This window comes from Meles meles, chromosome 8, assembly GCF_922984935.1.
Source record: "Meles meles chromosome 8, mMelMel3.1 paternal haplotype, whole genome shotgun sequence".
In the NCBI taxonomy this organism is placed as follows: domain Eukaryota; kingdom Metazoa; phylum Chordata; class Mammalia; order Carnivora; family Mustelidae; genus Meles; species Meles meles.
Window position 1 is genome coordinate 118,500,370 of NC_060073.1, and position 21,942 is coordinate 118,522,311.

The following is a 21,942-nucleotide window of genomic DNA, read 5'->3' on the forward strand; positions in this document are numbered from 1 at the left end:
CCTTACGTGGATTAGCTCATTCAATCCTGCGGAGACACCTGGGAGGCTGATAACTGTCATTATCCCCGTCTTCCAGACAAGAGAACAAAGACACAGAGAAGGTGAGTAGCTTCCCTACGCTACACAGCTAGTAAGTACGAGCGCTCGGATCTGAGTCTGGCAGTCGGGCTCCAGAAGCCCCCGTGTCATCCTGTGTTAGCTGACGGATGAGCCGGGTCCTGCCGGCGGACAGCGGGGGCTCTCTGTCCAGAACCAAGTGCAGTGGTGCGGGCGGGGGAGGGGAGACAAGGAGCCTCGCAGCACCCCCAGCTGGGCGCCTCTCAGAGTGTCTGCACAGTCTCCCCCCAAAGCCCCCCAGAGGAGAAGGAGTCAGCGCCGGCAGGACAAAGATTCCATCCGGGGGGACTTCCACAAACTGCAATTACTGACTCGTGAACCGGAAGGAGAACAGTTGTGTCCCAATAGCGACACTAGATACCAGGACAAACATCTCACGCTCATAACAAGCTTGTATGAAAATACAACATGATGGTAACAGAGAGTCTTATCTTGGGAAAGAAAATCACAATCTTTTTCAAATAGAAAATTCTTTGATTCCTATGTTTCCCTGTATAAAGGAAGAATGATGAAATTACAGAGCAGAAACTGTTCGGAGATGACTAAAAAGGAGCTCGTGTAATGAACTAAGGATGAAAACAGACCTAGAGCGAACCTCTCTTACATGCATCATTTCTGTGAACCCACGTGTTAAATACTTTTTGAGTTTAAGGACAGCAGGACAGTTCACCGTCTGTGTCACCCGTGTTTGCATGTGGAGATCTGCAGAGCTGGAGTGTGGCAGTGCTTGGGCTAGACTCGTGAGGCTTCTACAGAGAAAGTCCTCCGATGGAGCAGACAGCAAGGAGAAGCTGTGCGAAGGGAACCACGAGAACAGATACAGCAGGTACCAAGAGCCTGGCATGTTACAAACCCACAGCCAGCCCCCCACCCCCAGCCAGACAACAGAAAGCCCCAGCAAGCACCTGCTGCAGAAACGGGACACACGGCGGTACAGAGACGCTGGTGCGGGCACTGCCAGCCAGTCCGAGAGGAGGCCACATGTGCCCACGCTAGGAAGGCAGCACTTTGTTGCACTCAGGGGTAGGTCTGTGAGGCAGGAAGGCAACTCAGAGTGTGCAGGCAAATGAGAGACGCAGCTGCCAGCTGCAACCTGAGCACGAGCCCCGGCTGTCCGCAGCGGAACCGTGGACGCCAAGCGACCGCGAGCCGATGGGTCTGAAGACGTGGCTCAGGACGGATGGCTCACCAGGACAGGGATGCTTTGCTTCCCGCCAGGTCCCTGGATGCCTCCGCCCACGGAGCCTTCCGTGGTAACGCCTCATCTGAAGAGCTTGTGGAGCTTAACCGCCGGACCCCTCCCAAGGTGCCTAGAATACGTGGTCTCAGCATCACTCTGCAGTCTGTGCTCCGCGTCCACATGGACACACTGAGTGCCGCGTGCAGGACGGGGCCGTGCGGAGTGCGCCGGGACGTGAATCCCACATCGGACAGCTAAACCGCCTGCGCCTAGAGCCCAGAAGAGGATATGTCAGCGGAGGGTCGGGGGGAGGCAGCTCAGGAGGGAAGACCAAGCAGCATATTCCAGAAAATGCCGCACGGTGTCCAGAGCCAACATCAGACCTTTAAGAGCCACCTGAAGTATATATTTACATGACAGACTCGCGAAATGTTCCCCAGCTCACTCTCCATGGCCCCCACCCCTTCTGTCCTATTTGGTCACAACTCCGCACTCCTCATCAAACTGGCAGACAAATGCTCACGTCTAACCAGCTCTTCTTCTCTGTAGGAAGGCTCCCGCTGGGCACAAAACTTGGGCTCAGTATGTCTGTGCGCTTTTGTCTGGTTAACCCGTCTTCTGTAGCAGACCCGGCTGAGAGTGTCCAACAGCAGAAGAGATTCCTTTCCTTTCCCAGCCTACAAGACAATGGGGCTGGATTTCCTGTGCCAACACACACACACACAAGTTGTACCTCATGGCCAGACTGAAGGTGAGATAAAAACGTGACCAGCGCAAATTCAGTCAGAGACCAAGAAAATGGAGAGACAGCAAGGTGAAAAACTATGGCGTAGACTTCAGTCTTACTCAAACTTGGAAAACGGGTCAAACGAATTCACTTATACTTGAGAGGGAAGGAAGGAAGTCTCCAGCAGACACATGGATCACGTCTCCAAAATGTATAATTGGAATTACTTTTACAATACTTTTGCAATTCAGTAAGGGATAAACAGAAAATGACTCCAATTATTTTATTTCATTCTCTAAGTGACGTCTTTGAGAATAATTTTACATTATGAATCTCAGAATAAACAGCTACCTCACGACATGACATACTGTGCACGCATTTGAATGCGGAAGTGTTTGCACATCTTAAGGACGGCACGTCCCCAAAGTCAACAGAAAATTCAAAACAGCCACTGACGTATGAAGAAGGAAAGCAAGCTGGAAACTGGCAGGAGCCAAAGGCTGACAAGGAGGTCAGTACCATACACCGAGATGACACTGACCTGCTAAAAGAGAAAGTTAAGATGCGTGTAAATCTGGTTTTAATTTAAAGGGAAATAGGCCGGGCGACGCGCAGAGGAGGGAAGGAGAGTAACCTCACGGTGAAGGGCAGAGAGACCGGGTCCTTGGCAAGACTGGGCACACAGAGCTTCCTGGCAGGCACCGCAGGGAGCATGGCGTGGGATGCCAGCCGAAGTCCTGCTTCCCCAGGCTAATCGCCCCTCCCGCTGACTGAGCCAGGCTCAACCAGCGTGATGAGCTCAGTCAAGGTAGGTGGTGCTTCCAGTTGGCTGCGATCGGTGCTCACTGAGACGCCCGACATTCACCAAGTGTTGAGACTGTTCTAATAACTCAAAATTGCAATACTGTTAAGGTTTGAGGCCTTTGAGTTTTCAGAAGGTTTTAACCTTTTTCATAGGTTCTGAAATTACCTTCATTGGACTTCCCTTCTTTTACAAGGATAGATCTGATATACAGGCATTTTTACAGTATTACTAAATGGATGAACTGCATAGTCCTATTTTTTAAACCCAGAGAATAAATCCCTCCTCACCAGGAATCACGATACTCTAATGGCTTTGCCGGGTGAGCGAGCAACTAGTCTATAACCAACTTCGTGATTACTCTGCAATACCAAAGCCACGCCAGTCTCCCGCTGCCCAGAGCACTTCCTCAGCACCTTGAGTCCTTTGAAAAATGCCACTCTTAAGAGCAGTGGTTGACGTAACAGAAAGAGGAGAGGGAAGGCACGCAGTGAACACAGGAACGTCCAGCAGGCGCCAATGGGCCAGCACATCGCTGGGCAACAACACTGACAGCGGTCACAACCCGCTCCTCGGCTCATCCACGTCCACTGTTCCGTCCTCTCTTTCCAGGAAACCAGTACATGGTAAGGGAAGACCAATGCAAAGCTTAACAAACAGGGACAATCTGGGGATAAAACGAGGGGAAAAAAGGGAGGAAAAAAGGAAAAATTGGACTAATATCTGGTACTAACCTGGTTGAGTTTCTTCCAGAGATTGAGGACAGGGGACAGCTCGTTCGACCAGACTTCTCTATCAAATTTGCAACCAGCTGTTGCTGATCTGCCCAAGATCCTCAGCTGAGAAATGACCTGAATGAAGAAAATAAGAAGTAGCAAAAAATGAACCGAGAGAAACAGTAAGGATCCCAAAATAGCTACATTGATTTTATAAAAGCAAAGACCAAATATACGTGTTTCGATCCCATTATCTTCCATTGGCTTAGCATTTAACTGATTTACTTAAGCAATTAAAAAATAAGGGAACTTAGAAGTAAAAAAAACCACTATAAAAATTACATATTACAATGCCTCTTATTTGAAAAGTGGCTTCTTTAGTCAGAAAGCTCCAGTTATGTATTGTTAACAATCTCTTAGTGCCTGTTTCCTTGTGTCTGAAACCCAAAATATTTTTCGGTTTGACTGACTTAAACTTTGTAACTTCCAAATGCTATTTTTCGGTTTGACTGACTTAAACTTTGTAACTTCCAAATGCTATTTTTCGGTTTGACTGACTTAAACTTTGTAACTTCCAAATGCTATTTTTCGGTTTGACTGACTTAAACTTTGTAACTTCCAAATGCTGAATAACAACTGAAGACAGTTTTTCTGGAAAGAGGAAATGGTAGGAAAGACAGTACACAGCACACCAAACCACGTAAAATAGTAAAGCAGGTCTAAGTAATTATTTGTTGTCATAAATGTCATAAATCTAAGTCTTAAGGCTCTGTATTTTTAGTTGTCCTGTAAATGCTCCCTCTACGCTTCGACGCCAGTGAACGAGTGTGGTCAGACTGGTGCGGACCAGGGAAGGTGCACACGGACTCCTCCCTCCGCAGAATGTCCCGTCTGTGACTTCCTCGTGACCAGCTTCCTCATCACCCAGCTCACCCAAGCCCGTTCCCTTGCTTCTGTCCTCTCAGGCGGTCCTTCCTGACTTCCACGCCAGGAAGTCCCCTGTCAGTCACCTGCCAAGAGGGAGGCGGTGAGAACAGGGGGAGCCCAGCGCTAGACCGCAGAGACTGGGGTGCGTGTCTCAGTCCATGAGGGACCCATGGACTCATGGACCACTGACTCACCTTCACAAATGTTTCAACGAAATGTGAAATGTCCTCGCTTAGTCGACATAAAATAAACCCACACCAGGCATGTACTTTCCTAAGCTAGTCTTTTAAACACCAACTTTTGTAGCAAGTTGACTCAATTTCTGTTTTTTTTTTTTTTGAAAGATGTGAATTGTTTTTCCTTTTTTAACAGATTGGGCTATATTTCATATTTTGCAGGATCCTTACATTAGTCAAGTTCGTAACAAAATAAGGGCCATAAATCTTTCAAAATGAATGCGCTACTCGATTGTTAAACATCCACAATCACGCTGTAAAACTCAAGTTACTTCTACAGCTTTTGATTGATTCTCCAATCGTGAAAAACTCCTAGTGATTCAGTGTTTCATTTTCTTTGTTTTTCTGATAAATTACTTTCATTTGCTCTAGCTGAACCTTACAACAGCACCTAATTCATCAGCTTTGCCACACCACAAAACATCACTAGTTGGTAGTCCAAAGGAGTGCTATTCTAACTCTGGTAACATCTGCTATCACTCATTTGTGTTTTAGATTTATCAAACATGACAGAAAACAAATAAGAATGCAAAGGAATGTCTAAAGGGAAAAGGTTCAAAAAATTTTTACATGATGTAAAAACCTATTTTAAGAATAAAATATTTGGGGCGCCTGGGTGGCTCAGTGGGTTAAGCCTCTGTCTTCAGCTCAGGTCATGATCTCAGGGTCCTGGGATCGAGCCCCATATCTGGCTCTCTGCTTAGCGGGGAGCCTGCTTCCCCCTCTCTCTCTGCCTGCCTCTCTGCCTACTTGTGATCTCTCTCTGTCAAATAAATAACTAAAATCTTTAAAAAAAAAAAAATAAAATATTTACCAGCCCCAAAAGGTCATGTTTTCTGTCCAGCAAAAATAATATGCGAGGTGTGCTTTTCTTAATAACACTATCATGGTATAATCTTTAAGAAAAGAGGAGTTCAAATATCTAATAAATTTATTTTTACAATGAGGATAGAGCTATGACTTGAAATGACAGACCATCTTTCGTTCTTATAAAATCTTTCATGTGCGTCTTTTTACAAAGGTATCTTTCCATTATCCATATTTTAAACAATTGAAAATTACTTTATTCAATAGTGCTCCTTTCAAATGGTATCAGAAGGGACGTACTGAACAGCACGCATGAGGCCGCCGCGTGCCGTGCGGTGTCCACAGAAGCTCAGAAGGTGCGAGCACCCCCACCACAGCCGCCCTCCCTCCACGGAAGGTGAGGGCCATCTGAGGAATGCCTGAGCTTCTCCTGAGCAGTGTGTTTAAGACACTAACTCCTATAGCAAACTGCATTTTCCTCTGGATATTGTGAAGCACACAGAAGAATTTCTGACCTAACAATATTGACTTCATAGAACTTTATTTTTAAAGATTTTACTTAGTTGAGAGAGAGAACGAGAAGGGGCAGCAGCAGAGGGAGCCCAACATGGGACTCGATCCCCGGACCCTGAGATCATGACCTGAGCTAAAAGCAGACTAACCCACTGAGCCACCCAGGCGCCCCGACATTATAGAACTTTACAGCATGGACTTTGTTGTGTTTTGTCTTCTTTCGGCGTAAACTATTTCCCTAGTTTTCTTTTCCTTTCCGAATCCTTTTCTCTTTGGCTGATTTCCTCAACTCCTGATTTTACTCCAACAAATCACTTGTATTTTTCCATTGCCTGTGGTGTACTCCTTTTTGGAATGAGAAGGAATATAGATTTTGAAAACAAACACTTCCAATCTACCAATGAGAAAATGGACTGTCAAAGAAATTAAATAAAGGACACTGAGAGAATGAACAGCTCGTGCTCTGGCCTTGGCACCCTGGAACAGCAAGTGAGCTTCTGGAAGATGAAAGACAAGGTCAGCGACAACCAAGTCACCGCAGCCAACAGCCAGCATCACGCACAGACAGCAGAAAGGCCATCTCGAGACCTCCAGCCCTGTTGACTCACCTCATGAAGGCAGCCGCACGTGAGAAACCGAAGAGGAAAATAAAGAGCAAGAACCCAGCCAACTCTCAGAATCATAAGGAAAAAAGAAAAAAAAAAAAAGATAAAATATTACCGTTTCAAGTCACAATGTTTTGGGCTGGTGTTCTGCGGAGCAAAGACTAATTAAATCACCAAGAAGAGACCACTTTCTTGCCGCCTGCTGTGGACTGACGGTCTGCACTCCCCGAAACGCACAGTCGAAGCTCCGGCCCCAGCACGCCGGTGATGATGGAAGGAAGGAGAAACACGGGAGAGCTCTGCATGCTCTCGGTCTGTCTCTCTGCACGTGGGCACAGAGGAGAAGCCACGTGAGCCCACGGTGAGGGGACAGCCATCCACAAAGCAGGAAGGAGAGTCTGCACCGGAAACGGAGCATACTGACTCCCAGGCTCCAGTACGATGAAGAAATACACTGCGTTGTCTGAGCCTCCCCGCGTGTGCTACGGATGCCCCCACTCACGACAGTCCTTCCTAAGGCGTCTCAGCTCCGCGAGGTTGTGCTGGTGGTGCATGCTCCGGAGAAATGGCATGCCAGACTCTGACCTTGCCCCGCTGCTCCCTCAGGATGGGAGCAGCAGGGGTGAGCTCCCCGTCAGCCTGCCATCATGGGGGTGAACCACCCACGGGCTCACAACATTCTGTGCTTCACTTTCAGCACAGCAGTCAATAATCACATGACACATTCCACACTTTATCATGAACGAGGCCTCATATCCCATGATTTTGCCCAAACTGACCCAAGTCTTGAGAGCACGTTTAAGGTCGGCGAGGTAAGCTACGATGTTTACTAGATTACGTATATGAAATGCATTTCCACTTACAATATTTTCAACTTATGGTGGGTTGATCGAGCTAAAACCCCACTGTAAGTCAGCAAGAATCTGTGTTTTGTTACAGTAGCCCAAGCAGACAAGTGCAACCTTACAAATGGCACCTAAAAAAATCAGCTAATATTAGAAGTCTTTAAAAATCCCTTTAAAATCAGAGTAAGATAAGAATGTTGGCTGTCAGGACACCTGGGTGGCTCAGTGGGTTAAAGCCTCTGCTTTCAGCTCAGGTCATGATCTCAGGGTCCTGGGATCTAGCCCCGCATTGGGCTCTCTGCTCAGCAGGGAGCCTGCTTCCCCCCTCTCCCTGCCTCTCTGCCTACTTGTGATCTCTGTCAAATAAATAAAATCTTAAAAAAAAAAAAAAGAATGTTGACTGTCACTATGTTTATTCAACTTTTCACCCAAGTATCTAGCTATCCCAAGAAAACAAGAAAAGGCAGTTAAGTGAATAAAGACTGGAAAGGAAAAAAAGAAGCTAAAACATCACTTTCTCAGACAATAGTTCAATTCAGACAATTCAGTTCAAAACATGAAGAAACTTATAAAATTTTCATATATACTATATTCATGCTATACATTTTTCTGTTTGTGTATATTTGAAACAAAAAGAGAGGCGCCTGGGGGCCTCAGTCAGTTAAGCATCCGACTCTTGATTTCGGCCCCGATCATGGCATCCAGCCCCCTGTCGGGCTCGGTACTGGGAGTGGAGGCTGCTCGGGATTCTCTCTCTCTCTCCCCACCCCCTCCCGCCTCTCCACCCTCAGCGCTCTCTCTCAAATAAAGTCCTAATAATAAAAAATAATAAAATCTTTTAAAAATTCATTAGATTATTATTTTTTAACTTCAGTTTAGGAATTATGTCCTTTTCAGCAGTTACTTGGAAGCCCTTAAAACGTCCATCAACACTCTCATCCCTACCTGGGCCAGGCACCATGTCTGGAGCTGTGTCCCCTCACACACCCGGTGTAACAAACCCTGTTCCTCTTCCCACATACTGCAGGAAGGAAGCAATGCGCTAACGCATTAGAGGAGGACATAGAAAAACATCTAGTTTATCTTTATGTTAACAAAAGTTTCCCCATGTCTCATGTCTTTCAATAATAAGAGTGTTACATCACTCACAGACAAGGCCATCTCTGTGAGATGAGAGGTCACTCGGGGTCAAAGGTGAAATGCACAGTCCACCCCCCCACATTAGGGACACATGTCATCATTTTTCCAAGTCATATATTAAAAGGCTGAAATAAAATCTCAGGAGATCTCTAGCTTATGCAACCTAATTAAGCAAATTAAGACTGAACTTCCATCACGGGAGGTTTAAATTTACTAGGACCAGAAATAGGTCAACTTCAAGTATGGAGGTGACTCTCCCGATAATTATGTTGACTGACAAGCCAGACAGAGGGAGTACTTAGTCGTACAGTCCTTCTATATAAAATTCTAGAAAGCGTGTACTGGTCTGCCGTGACAAAAAAGACAGCAGCTGCTGCAGGGCCGGAGGGCGAGGTCACAGCGCTACAGAAGACTTTCGGGGGTGACAGGAATGTTCACTGCCTAATGCTGCGGAATCCTTTTTTTTTTAAGATTTTATTTATTCATTTGACAGAGGGAGAGAGGGAACACAAGCAGCAAGCAGAGGAAGAGGGAGAAGCAGGCTCTCTGTTGAGCAGGGAACCGATGCGAGGCTAGATCCCAGGACCCTGGGACCACAACCCGAGCTGAAGGCAGCCACCCAACGACTGAGCCACCCAGGCACCCCTGGATGCTGTGAAACTCTAACAAGTGTGTACATACATAAACCCTCCTCATATCGTACACTCTACGTTATGTTCACTGAATGTCAACTAACTTCAAAAAAGCTGTAAAAATTGAAAAAAGATCATTATTAATACAATGGTGGAGGCAGGTAGTTCAAGATGGCAATCTAGGAAAATTCTGAACTCACCCTGTCCCGTAGACATAACAGATCTATGGCTACATATGGAATAATTTCCTTGGAAAAAGTCCTGAAAACTCTATGGACAGAGCCTCCTCAAAACAGGATAAAAGAGCGGCATTGGGATGCGGGGAAAGGTAGACACCCCCCTTGCTAAAAATCCCACCCCAGGAATGAGGACCCCAATTAGGAGGGAACTTTCCCTAGAGGAATGAGGGTTTTGTCCTCCCCATCAAGCACCCCAACCCTTGGTTCCTGTACCAAAGACACAGCCCTGAAAATGTTGGGCTTTGAAAAGCAATAAAGAGTATGACCAGGAGAAACCCAACTATATGGAACAGAGGACCTGCTTTTAAAGAACTCACCCACACACACAGACAGACAGACACACACACACACACAGACACACACACAGACACACACACAGACACACACACACACACACACAGACACACACACACACACACACAGACACACACACACTCACAGCAGACCAAGTGCAAAAGCAGCAGTCTGAAAAGTAACCACATCACTGGTAAAGAAGACTGACTTACTAATCTTAAATTGAGCACTGGAAAGACAGGAACCTGTTGGGACTCTTACCAGGGGAGAAGCGCGGGTGGCATCACTGTGGCAATCTCATTCTACCTCGCCAACGCTGACACTTGGCAGACGCAACTCTGGCGTCACTCTCTAACCTGTTACCCCGCACAGCGCGCCCCACCCCATTGGGCTGTGGCCGTATAACAGTAACGGCATGCGTGTGCCGCCCCAGCCCCACAGCCCCAGACCAAACAGCCCGGAAACCACGCTTCCCTAGTTACCCTCTACCCCTTGGCCTCGGCTGATCAACAGCTGGTCAAGTGTCTCACCCCCTTCACACGGCCACCAGGGATCCACCATTTTTGAGGGGTACATGAAGCCCACAAATTCCCTGGGAGACAGACTATCGTGCCCACAGGGGACTGTGCCCCGAGACCCACCAATCGTCTCCTATGTAGGACTTGTAAGACTACTCCTTCAAGAATGGGAGAGGAAGCTGCTTCACCTAGTACAGAGAAACACACACAGTCAGGCAAAATGAGGACATGGGAACGTGTTCCAAATCAAAGAACAAGACAAAACTTCAGAAAATGACCTTTTGTTGGAACACCTTATTTCCTGAGTTGGGCTGGTCTTGCCCAGAAGCCAAAATCCCTCTAGGAAGACTCAAGGGCTTGTGTAAATGTTGATTCAATTGACTGAAGACTTTTTTCTGAATCATGCAGGGTATTGACGAGATGCAGAAACGTAAGAACAACTTGCACCAAAATTTCACAATTATCTCAGATTGCTCTAGAGTTCCACTGATTTCTAAAGAAAGGAAATGGTTTTGTTGAAAACAATTCTAAGACTGCCATTTAAGATTTCAAAACCCTGACTTTACTAATTCCATAAATATCAGCTTGAAATGCTGAAGTGTAAAATCTCACATACGATATCTAATGATAAAACATCTTTTTCTCATAGCCGTGGAACCAAATCACAAACCCTATATAAACAACACTTATTTTAATTTTTTTTGTTTTTAAATTGATGGGAAAAACTGACAGTTCCCAAATTCACAAAATTCCAAGATTTAAAACATCATTTGAGAAAAAAATTCTTAACAGTGAATTTTTAGAGATAGCTTTCTGTATTTAGTAATTCAAGAAACCCAGGTTCCAGGGCCTAGCACTTACCAGGTCACGACAACGGGCACTCACTATGTCTCTAAGTGAAGAACAGATGAAGAGATAATTTGGACAGGTGATTTCTAAAGTCTGTTCCTGCAGCACAGTACCTTTTGTTTGTCCTTGGTTTTGAACTAAACTGTCAAAGAGAATCCGATACACAGATTTCACGTTACTGAGAATACCCAGTTGATGCATTCTCTGCAGTTCCTCAAGACTCTAGTACAGATGCTTTTGAAGCTGAGGAGGCCGAAGAATTGCCCCAAAATATGAATTTCAGAGCCCTCCTCCCCAGCAGTCTGAATCCACCCATCTCAGATGGAAGTTGGCAAGCTACCTTCTCAAACTTCCCCAGCAATACCCATGTAAGTGGCCACCACCACCCCCGGACACCCGCCAGTGCCTGACTGAGCAGGAAGACACACGGGTCCGTCTGATGATCAGTCTACACCTACAGTCATGAGTGAACAGTTCGCTGTAGAGAGAGGGAAAGAAAAGAACAAAGTCAGAAAGACATGAGTCTGTTGGTTGTACAAGGACAAGGAGACAAATCTGGGGAAGAGAAAGAGAGAACAACAGAATTGCTTGGAGAGTTGCTCTCCTACAGAGCCACGGCCAAGGTCACGGTCACGTAAAGACGCCTAGGGACCGAAGCTGTGTGTTACTGGTGCAGGCAAGCGAATGTGGTTACTGGACATGCCTTGAAAACACCAAGTAGACAACCTATTACTTCTCTGACTGCTTCACTGGGGCTTTAGGGTCGCACCCACATGGGCAAAGCTTCCCGTTCCCTAATGATACCACACACCTACTATCCAATTCCTGGTGAGAGTCTTGCCGCCCCCCCAGCCGGCCTGTGGTCAGACCTCACCACAATGTCTGTTCATTGGTCCACTATGGGTCATTCTCTCATTCTTGTGCCAAGAAGCAGTGACTTGTAGGAGCTTTCTGTGGGAGAGAAGCTGCGAGCGAGCATCGCTCTTCTTTCCCCTCATGAGCCTAGTGGGTCGGGCCGACTCCGACAGCGCGGTGCTGCCAGAACCCCTGCCCTGCCCCCGCATCCATCGGCCCGCCCAACCACAGTGCCCTCCGAGGCGCCCTTCCCAAGTGGCTCCCAAGCTGTCACACCTGAGGGGCAGCCCAGTGGTGACCAGCTGACCCACGGGCCACTGTCTCACCATACCTTGCCAGCAGGGTCCGCAGGAACCCGCACCCAATCCAGAGACACCACGGCCCCACACGACGCCAGTATGCACACATCTGTCAATAGGTAGTTTAAACAGCGCCGGACTAAATGTTCTAATCAAAAGATGGAACGTCTGGATTAGAAAAAGTAAAATCAAGACCCACGGATATGCTGACTTTAAAAGACCTCAAGACACATACAGAGTGAAAGGAACTGAAACAGATAATCCATGAAAATAGAAGAGAAAACCACAAGTCAGTAATAACACTTAGATCAGACAATATACACTTTAAAACAGACTGTACAGAAGAGACGAAGAAGGGTATTAAATAAGGATAAAGGGATCAATCCAACAAGAATAACTATAAATATTTATGTACCCAATGTAGGAACACCTAAATATATACGCCAAATATTGATAGACATAAAGGATCATATTTATTCAGTAACAGTAGAGGAGAGGACTTTAACACCCCACTTACATTAATGGACAGATCAGCCAAACAGAAAGTCAGTAAGGAGACACCAGCTTTCAAGGGACCAAGCAGATACAAAGAGAATATTCCATTCCAAAAATGGAGAACACATATTCCTTTCAAGTGAACATGACTTATTCTCCAGGACAGATCACATGTTCAAACACACAAGAAGTTTCAGTAAGTTGAAGACAAACTGAAATAACATCCAGCACCTTTCCAAAGGCAACAAAAGGAAAACTAACAATCAATTACAGTTAAGAAAACGGAAAACAAACAAACAAACAAACCTGAACACACAAAGGCTAACCACGCTACTAAACAACCAATGTGTCAATGAAGAAAACAAGAGAAAATAAAATACCCCAAGACAAATGAAAATGGAAACACAATGGTTCAAATTTTGGGGGAAGCAGCAAAAGCAGTTCAAGAAGGGAAATTTATAGAGATTCGGGCCAAACTCAAGCAACAGGAAAAATCTAACTTTCCACCTAAAGGAACTGGACAAAGAACAACAAACAAAGCCCTAAATTAGTAGAAGAAAGAAAGAATATAGAGCAAAAAATTTTTTAAAAATAGATTTTAAAAAACTAATAGAAAAGATTGATAAAACTAGGATCTGATTTTTTTTGCAAAGATGAAACGGAAAACTGTCGGCAGACTCGAGAGTCAACAAAGAGGAGCTTCTGGGGAAGACGGTGGGGCAGGAGCCCCAGCTCATCTCATTCCACAGATACAAGTAGGTAACACCCTCATCCCTGTAAGTGACCCAGAAAACAACCCGAAGCCACAGCTACACACAGACAAGAGGCCACACTGCAGAGGGCAGGAAGGGCAGAGTTGCAGTAGGGAGCTGGGAGGACCTGGGGTACAGTCTGTGGGGGCGTGGAGAGGGGAGAGTTGCCGACCCCACATCAGGCACCCCAGATACGGGGGAACCACGAAGGGAAGATGAATTCCCTTAAAAGTCGGCATTGAAAACCAGAGGGGCCTAACTTTGCACATTCTTACCATCAGTGGAATTCGACAACTGCAACTCTGAAAACCAGAGCGCTCAGATCTACGTGACGCAGAGGGCAGCGGGAAATGGAGGTCCCACTCGTGAAGAGACAGCCCCATCCGCAGCTTGAGGAGACACAGCGTGGAAGCTGCACCCTGGGCACCACTTCCCTCGCCTGCTGTCCGGCCTACACAGGGGCCGCCGGCCGGCATGAGCACAGCCCCACAGCTCACCACCTGGCATGATGACCGCGCAGCCCACACCCACGTCCTCCTGCAGACAGCCTCTGTGCACGGGCCTGGCCTCCAGAGCTCCCCTCACAGGACACCCCTGCAGCTCTTGCTGACACGGCCTGGCCCAGCTCTGTGCTCTGGCAGGTGCATCCCTTCTGACCCCACGGGCCTGGGTCCTCGGTGGCTACAGGTTCCTTAGCAACACGTCCTGCACTAGGCCCTTGGCTGAGGCCCTTGCGAAGATGGGCCACAGGCTGGCACTGCGCCAGCAGCACTGACATGGGCCGGAACCCCTCCACAGGGTCCCCTGCCCTAAGAAGAGGGAAAGAGAACCATACATGCCAGTCAGACATCAGCCCAGGCAGCGGGCTGGGCACAGACAGCTGTTCTACCTGCAGACACTGCCCACCCATGACAGTTTCTCAGGGAACAACACAGGGAAAACGCCCTGTGCTTCAGGACTACTGTATCCCTGGCGAATTCCAGATTTGACTCAACACAAGCCCAGACTGGCCAGGCACAATCACCGCAGACAACAGGACTCAAGGCGAAAGCAGTGTAGCCACAAAAGGAGGGTGCGTGCAACAGACACAGGGGACACCCTAGAGACACAGGGGCCAGCACAAACTCACACACAGGTCAGTGCGATGGGACCAGAGCCCAGAAACAAACCACAACTATGGCCAACTCATCTTCAACAAAGCAGGAAAGAATGTCCAATGGGAATAAGACAGCCTCTTCAACAAACAGTATTGGGATAATTGGATGCCACATGCAGAAGTATGAAACTGGACCATTGCCTTACACCACACATGAAAATAGACTCGAAATGGAGGAAAGACCTCAACGTGAGACAGGAACCCATCAAAATCCTACAAGAAAACACAGGCAGTAATCTCTTTGACGTTGGCCATAGCAACATCCCTCTAGATAGGTCTCCTGAATCAAAGGAATTAAAAGCAAAAATAAACTAATGGAACTTAATCGGGATAAAAAGGTTCTGCACAGCAAAGGAAAACATCAAACCTGAAAGGCAGCCTACAGAATGGGAGAAGATATTTGCAAGTAACATAACCAATAAAGGGTTAGTATCCAAAACCTATAAAGAACTTATATAATTCAACACCCAAAAAATAAAGAAACCAATTAAATAATGAGCAGAAGATATGAATAGACATTTCTCCAAAGAAGACATCCAGATGGCCAACAGACACGTGAAAAGATGCTCCCCATCACTTGGCATCGGAGAAATACAAATCAAAACCACAGTGAGATCCCACCTCACACCAGTCAGAATGGCTGAAATCAACAGGTCAGGAAATGACAGGTGTTGGTGAGAGTATGGAGAAAGGGGAACCCTCCTAGGTTGTTGGTGGGAACGTAAGCTGGTGCAGCCACTCTGGAAAACGGTATGGAGGGTCCTCAAAAAATTAAAAACAGAGCTACCGTATGATCAAGCAATCACACTACTGGGTACTTAGCCAGAGAAGAAAGAAACACTAATTCAAAGGGATACACACACATATGTTTACAGCAGCATTATCTACAATGGCCAAATTATGGAAATAGCCCAAGTGTCCATGGACTGAAGAACGGATAAAGAAGATGTGGGGTATAGATACACAATGGAATATTACTCAGTCATAAAAAGAGAATAAAATCTTGCCATGTGCCATGACGTAGACGGAGCTGGGGAATATGATGCTGAGCGAACTAAATCAGATACAGACAAATACCATGTTATCTTACTCAGATGTGGAATTTAAGAAACCAAACAAACAAGAGCCAAGAGGGGAAGAAAAGGAGAGGCAAACCAAGAAACAGATTCTCGACTCCAGAGAACACACCGCTGGTCACCAGAGGGGAGGTGGGGGGGATGGGGGAGCCGAGGGATGGGGACGAAGGCGTGCCCCTGTCCTGATGAGCAACGGATGACGCGGAGAGCTGCTGAATCACTGCATCGCACACCTGAAACTAATGTGACGCTGCGTGTTACAGACACTGGGATTAAAATACAAAACTTTTAAAAATGTTGATTCTGTAACCCCAGGAGGTAAGATAAACATAATCCGGAGGAAGTGAGAGTGCTCAGTGTTACTTTACTAGTTTGAACAGCTGTATTAATATAGAACTCTTCGGCTCTTCTACAACTTATTTACGGCAGAGCTGGCATTTACTGTGCTAAATAAAAGGAAAATGTTAAGTGACAGCTTGTGGGGTCTGATGTATCCAATCAGACTCCCTCTTTTCTGCACAGCAGCTCCTCTCCTCGGTTACCTGAGAGCTGATCATACGCTGAGACGAACGAGCTATGTTGGCAGGGAGACCAAAGAAACTCGGTTTGTCGTCCTCCGGAAGCTTTTCAATGACGGCACGATAGTCCTGAATGTGGAGAAGTGAAAAAGAGCTTTTCTATAAAGATTGAACATAGAACCACGGAAATCAGAAAGAACAGATACTGGAAAATATTAAATCACTCGTTACTCATATGTTCACATTTTCTAGGTAAATCTAACTTTCAGTCTATGTAACACTTATGTCCACTTAGTTGCGGACAGAAGATACTCTTGGTCATGACTTCTTCATCCCTAAATTTTACAAATACAGCATCACATAATTTAACTCACCACATTCAAAGGGACCCTGCGCTGATTAAAACAAAAATACTTAAATGGCCATGGCTCCTACATGTAAGATATCACGTGAGACGTTTTTAGGAAAGCCCGAACCTACCCGAGACTCATCGGAAGAGTGCAGTTCTCCTTATTCCAAGGAGAAGATTCCTTGAATCTATCCTCTGCGAGTTAGAGAAACCCCAGGAACCCACACACACACGCTCTGCTGAGCGCGCACTGCTTTGCCAATCACGTTACATGAAGCAATGTCCCCGCAAGTCCTCACTCCGCTGGTGAGGTCGCTGAAACGCACTGACGAGCAAATCATTTCCTCCCAGAATTACTGCAAGCATTGCACGCGGTCCATACCAAGCAGGCGTCTGCAGTTACTGACTCCAAACTCTAGACGAGAAACTCAAGTGTAGACCAGGAGGATTTATTCACTTTGGCTCAAGGGTAGGAATCGTTCCGTTTGGTCGCTGGCACGCATCGTGCACACGTGTCTACACTGCTGCAGCGGGACTAGGAGAAACGGCCGTCTCCCCCCTCCCCCCATCACCTTTCTCAGCCCCAGCAGCTGCCCGCGAAGGCCTCCCAATGCAGCGGCGGGACTTCGGGAAGCCCAGGGCCTGTAAACACGTCCGACTTTGGAAAGATGTGCTTCTTGTGACATTTTCCCACCCTGTAACTCAACACTTGTTACTTCTTCAGGGTGTTCAATCGCAACACATACACGTATGCATCAGTATGTGTGTATTTGAGCTTGTGGGCGCACGCTTACACACGCGTGTGCATCGTGGGGCAGGGACAAGCAGGTGTTCTCACCCTCCTGGGAAATGCTGGCTTCCTCCTTCTCTAGAACTCAGACGGAAACTTAACAATGCTTCTCACAAATCATCCTACAGATATAAAACTCATTCTCTGTTGATATCCTTCACTCATTCCAGAATGGCTGTGACCTTTTCTCATGCATTCTGGCTAAAGTCTCTGCCCGATGCCCCATCTGTGCACAGTTGTGTTTCCTAAATGACAGCTACACACCCACACCAAGTTGTCCTCCCTTGGATGCAGAAAAATATCACCAAGGGATACCATTTACATGGTGCTCAAAATAGGCAAAATTAATGTAGGATGGGGTGTCCAGGTGGCTCTGTGGGTTAAGCATCCCTGGTTTCAGCTCAGGCCATGATCTCAGGGCCCTGGGATCGAGCCCCACATCGGGCTCCCTGCTCAGTGGGGAATCTGCTTGAGATTCTCTCTCTTCCTCTGATCTCCCCCCACTCGTACACACTGTCTCTTTCTCAAATAAATCCATCTTTTTAAAAAAAGCTAACATAGGCTGTTAGAAGCCTGGATGATGCCTCCTTTGTGGGGGGGGGGGGGGCAACGACTAGAGGGAACGTGAGGAAGACTTCCGGGGAGCTGGTCACACTGTTTCTGGACCCCAGCACTAGTTCCGCTCCTGTGTTCAGTGTAAAACATTCGCTGCACGTTTCTGTAGGAGTTCTATTACTCAGTTTAACGTTCACAGAGAGAGGGAGGCCTATGGGTGCAGGGTGTGAAGTAGCTGGGCCATGAAAAGCCCCGGGATGCCCTCCCGCTGGCAAGTCAGCTCCAGAGACGCCCACGTGCCTGCGCGGTCTGGCATAGGGCCACCCGGGGCGGACAGATAGGCCGGGCTCTTACTCAATAACTGAGTGAATGAATGAAAAATACTGAAAAACAAAACCAGACGGGATACTTGACAAGATATTCAGTAACATACACAAAACTAGTTTTCAAACTTTGACTTTTGACAATTATGTCACTGAAACAGAAGAACTTTCTCAAAAAATACTTGGATGAGAGAGAAAAATCCCCAATCCTGTGAGAAGAACTATGTAACTGAATATGTATGTATGTGATCATAACATTCCAGATAATAAAAGCATTATTTGGACATTAAGCAAAGGTAAGTTTGTGGCAAAATACATCAGAATTGAGATGTTTGGGCCATATTTAGTACTCTTTTCTGTAAGATGACTTCATTCTATAAGGCTTCTGTAGGATGACTCAGGGAGAAAAGCTCCAGCCAGCTAAGATAAACACACGTCCACAGAAATGCCGTAGTCAAAGCCAGCTCAAGGCCATCTCTCACACAGTCAGACCTGCTTTAACTCAAAATCCAGAAAGTGAAGATACAGGTGTTAGGGATCTGATTTAGGAATCTGATCCCCGAGCCCTCTCAGGCCCACTAGAACATGCAGGCTCTCTCCTTCCAGATCCTTCCAGATCCTCCCCGTCTTACCTCTTGAACATTCTCCTAACTGGCAACTCTACCCTATTACCACCAAGCCATCCCTAAGTACCCCAGCGTGGACAACACACTCCAGAGTTTACACGGCCAGGCCATGTACTGCCATAGCAATCATCTGTATTCGAGAACGAGAATTACTTGTGCGTTTGAAAAGAAACATGTATTTAACAGTTTAAGAAAGGATTCAAGTGTCTGGTAATAGATTAAAAATGATGAGTTTTACCTACCAGAATGCTGCAGGATTTTGGTAGAGATAAGGAATACGGAAAAACACTTTTCTTATTCCTTTGGTTTAAAACATCAGTGATTGATGAATTAAAAAACTGTTTCAGGTATGACTGAAGAACTCTAAGGTCAAAATAATTATCTATGCGTCCGCCATAAATAGCATTTTCAAGTAAACCGTGTAGAAATTCCCACTGCACATCTTTGGTACCTATAATTTTAAAACATACTTGTATTAGCTTTATTTCTAGGATATTAGAAATGGCCTAAGAATATTCTAAATTATTCTAAAATACTAACTAAATTCTTGGCTCCAGTTATATTTCTAGAATATAACAACATACATTTAACTAAGTCAAATCATTCCTTAAAAGGCTCACTAATAGGAATGTAAAACTCATTAATATTCTCTTTAATAATAATTAACCTTAATATAATCACACAATGGCTAATATTTATTGAGATTATTTAATCAAGTAAAATTCCCCATTTTGCCATGTATAAACTCACTTAAGCCTTCTAACATAGAACTGTTAAAATTGCGCATTATATCAATGACGAAATTGAGGAACAGGGAGGGTGAGTGACCCCAATCAGAAAATCACACAATCCCACAGATCTGAACCAGAAGACGTGCTCTGAAACCATACATCTGTCACACAACACTGCCTCCTTAAATGGGAAATTCCTTAGAATATATTCAAAGCCTAATTTTACATTACGATGAAAACCTCAGCTCATCACAACAATCTGAATAAGGAAACGCTACAAAATAACTTCGCACATTACAGTCTCATAGTGTCATGACTTGAACGGTCAACTGTACAGTCTCTATTCTAAAAGAGAAACGTAGTATAAATGAGTACAATGAGACTTTGAAGTTACTATTTAATTTTGCAAAAATGAAATAGTAACTTCAGATCCTCCCAGTCTTACCTCAAGCCATCCCTAAGCACCCCAATGTGGACAACACACTTCAGAGTTTACACGGCCAGGCCATGCACTGTTCACATCACAGCTCAGTGGTAATTTTAAACTGTAAGAATTAACCGTCAGGTCTGTGCAAATACAGGAAACGGCTGTACTGAAGCCGGCTGTTGAACAGGGCTTGCTCGACGAGTTCCAATGCAGGTTCCTGCCAAATCCGGAGATGTGCGCAAAGCCTGAGGGCACTGTGACTGCGTGTGCTGGCCCCGGGTGACGCGGGCGGCCCCCTGCAGACCAAGGGCAGCTGTAGCCTCCTGCCACCATCACCTTATCAACCGTGGCCAAGCAGCCATGACAATGGACTTCACCAGGACCCCACGCCCCAGCTCTGCCTTGATCTCCACTAAGTCAGGTACCGGTCCTGGATAGCTCATTCATTCCCAGGTAGGTCGCCAGGGCATACAGAAACACTGGGTACCTTTCAACTTATAAAATACAAACAGCTATTATGTAAAATATTTTATAGCATTTTTAAGATCTTACACCCACTGCAGAGTAAGTTTCATTCTGTTTAGGATTAAAGCAAACAGAACTGAATGAGAGCAGCAGCAGTAACAATCATTTCCGCTAGCTCACTCCATATACTCAGCGTACTAAATGTTAAATGTTTCCTGTGGCTCTTCTCATTCAAACTTTCCCGGAATCGAACTGATGGATACGGCATCTGCTATTATTCCCGTTTTACAGTTCAGGAAGCTTGGGCATCAAGGGTATACATGGACTCCAGCTGTTAGGAACTATGCAATTTCTACGCCAACTCACCCCTATAATTAGAACTTTTTCTCTTTTTTTGCATTTAATTCTGTACATGTGGAAATCCCCCATGTCAAGAAATTCTGTAGTCCTGAGTTGACACAGATTTTCACCATGACATTCGCTATCACTTTAAAGCACGGGCCTCTTATCCACATCAAGTCAGTGGCGTGATGCATGTAAGACCTGTGATGCTGCTAATCACTCCATCACAAGCTTCAACCACAAGGGCACATCGTGCCGGCTCCCTGCTGTGGATGCTTCACTCAAAAGGGCAAGGACAATGGAATATTACTCAGCCATCAAAAAGAATGAAATCCTGCCATTTCCCCAGAGGGTATGATGCTAAGTGAAATAAGTCAGAGAAAGACAAATACAAATGATTTCACTCAGATGTGGGATAAAAACAAAACAGATGGACATAAGGGAAGGGAAAATGGAAAGGGAAAAAAAGAGAGAGAAAAGCAAGCAATCCGTAAGAGAGTTTCAACAATAGAGAATAAACCGGGTGGATGGAGGTAGGTGGGTGGGAGATGGGCTTCATGGGGGAGGGGCGTTGAGGGGGGATGCTTGTTGTGATGAGCACTGGGTGTCATTTATTAGTGATGAATCACTGAATTCTACTCCAGAAACCAATAATACACTGTAGGATAACTAACTTGAATTTAAATAGAAACATGAAAATACAAAAAAAAAAAAAGAAAAATCGCCAAGTTTCAATGAAGGCTAAAGCATAAGTACAGATTCTCCAGAAAACTCTGTCAAAATTAATATTAAAAACAACAGCCGGGGCGCCGGGGGCCGCAGTGGGTTAAAGCCTCTGCCTTCGGCTCAGGTCATGATCCCAGGGTCCTGGGATCGAGCCCCGCATCAGGGTCTCTGCTCAGCGGGGAGCCTGCTTCCCCCTCTCTCTCTGCCTGCTTCTCTGCCTACTTATGATCTCTGTCTGTCAAATAAATAAAAATTAAAAAAAACAAAAACAGAACAGCTTATAGAGCCAGAAAAGTGGTTCCCTTGGCAG

At 45.9% G+C, this 21,942-nt stretch overlaps 1 protein-coding gene across 5 annotated transcripts in view; it reads right to left on the minus strand.

Annotated features, from left to right (window-relative positions):
• The window catches only part of DYNC2H1 (dynein cytoplasmic 2 heavy chain 1), a 269,900-nt gene that overhangs the window by 83,880 nt on the left and 164,078 nt on the right, over positions 1-21,942 (minus strand). For 4 of the 5 annotated variants that reach the window (XM_046014703.1, XM_046014702.1, XM_046014701.1 and 1 more), the window contains 3 exons: positions 19,184-19,392; positions 16,323-16,427; positions 3,561-3,677 (listed from right to left, as the gene is read on the minus strand). In XM_046014703.1, coding sequence (XP_045870659.1) covers positions 3,561-3,677; positions 16,323-16,427; positions 19,184-19,392 — 431 coding nt within the window. Of the gene's footprint in view, positions 1-2,399; positions 2,569-3,560; positions 3,678-16,322; positions 16,428-19,183; positions 19,393-21,942 lie in introns of those variants that run through there. The other variant, XM_046014705.1, reaches the window with a different exon arrangement.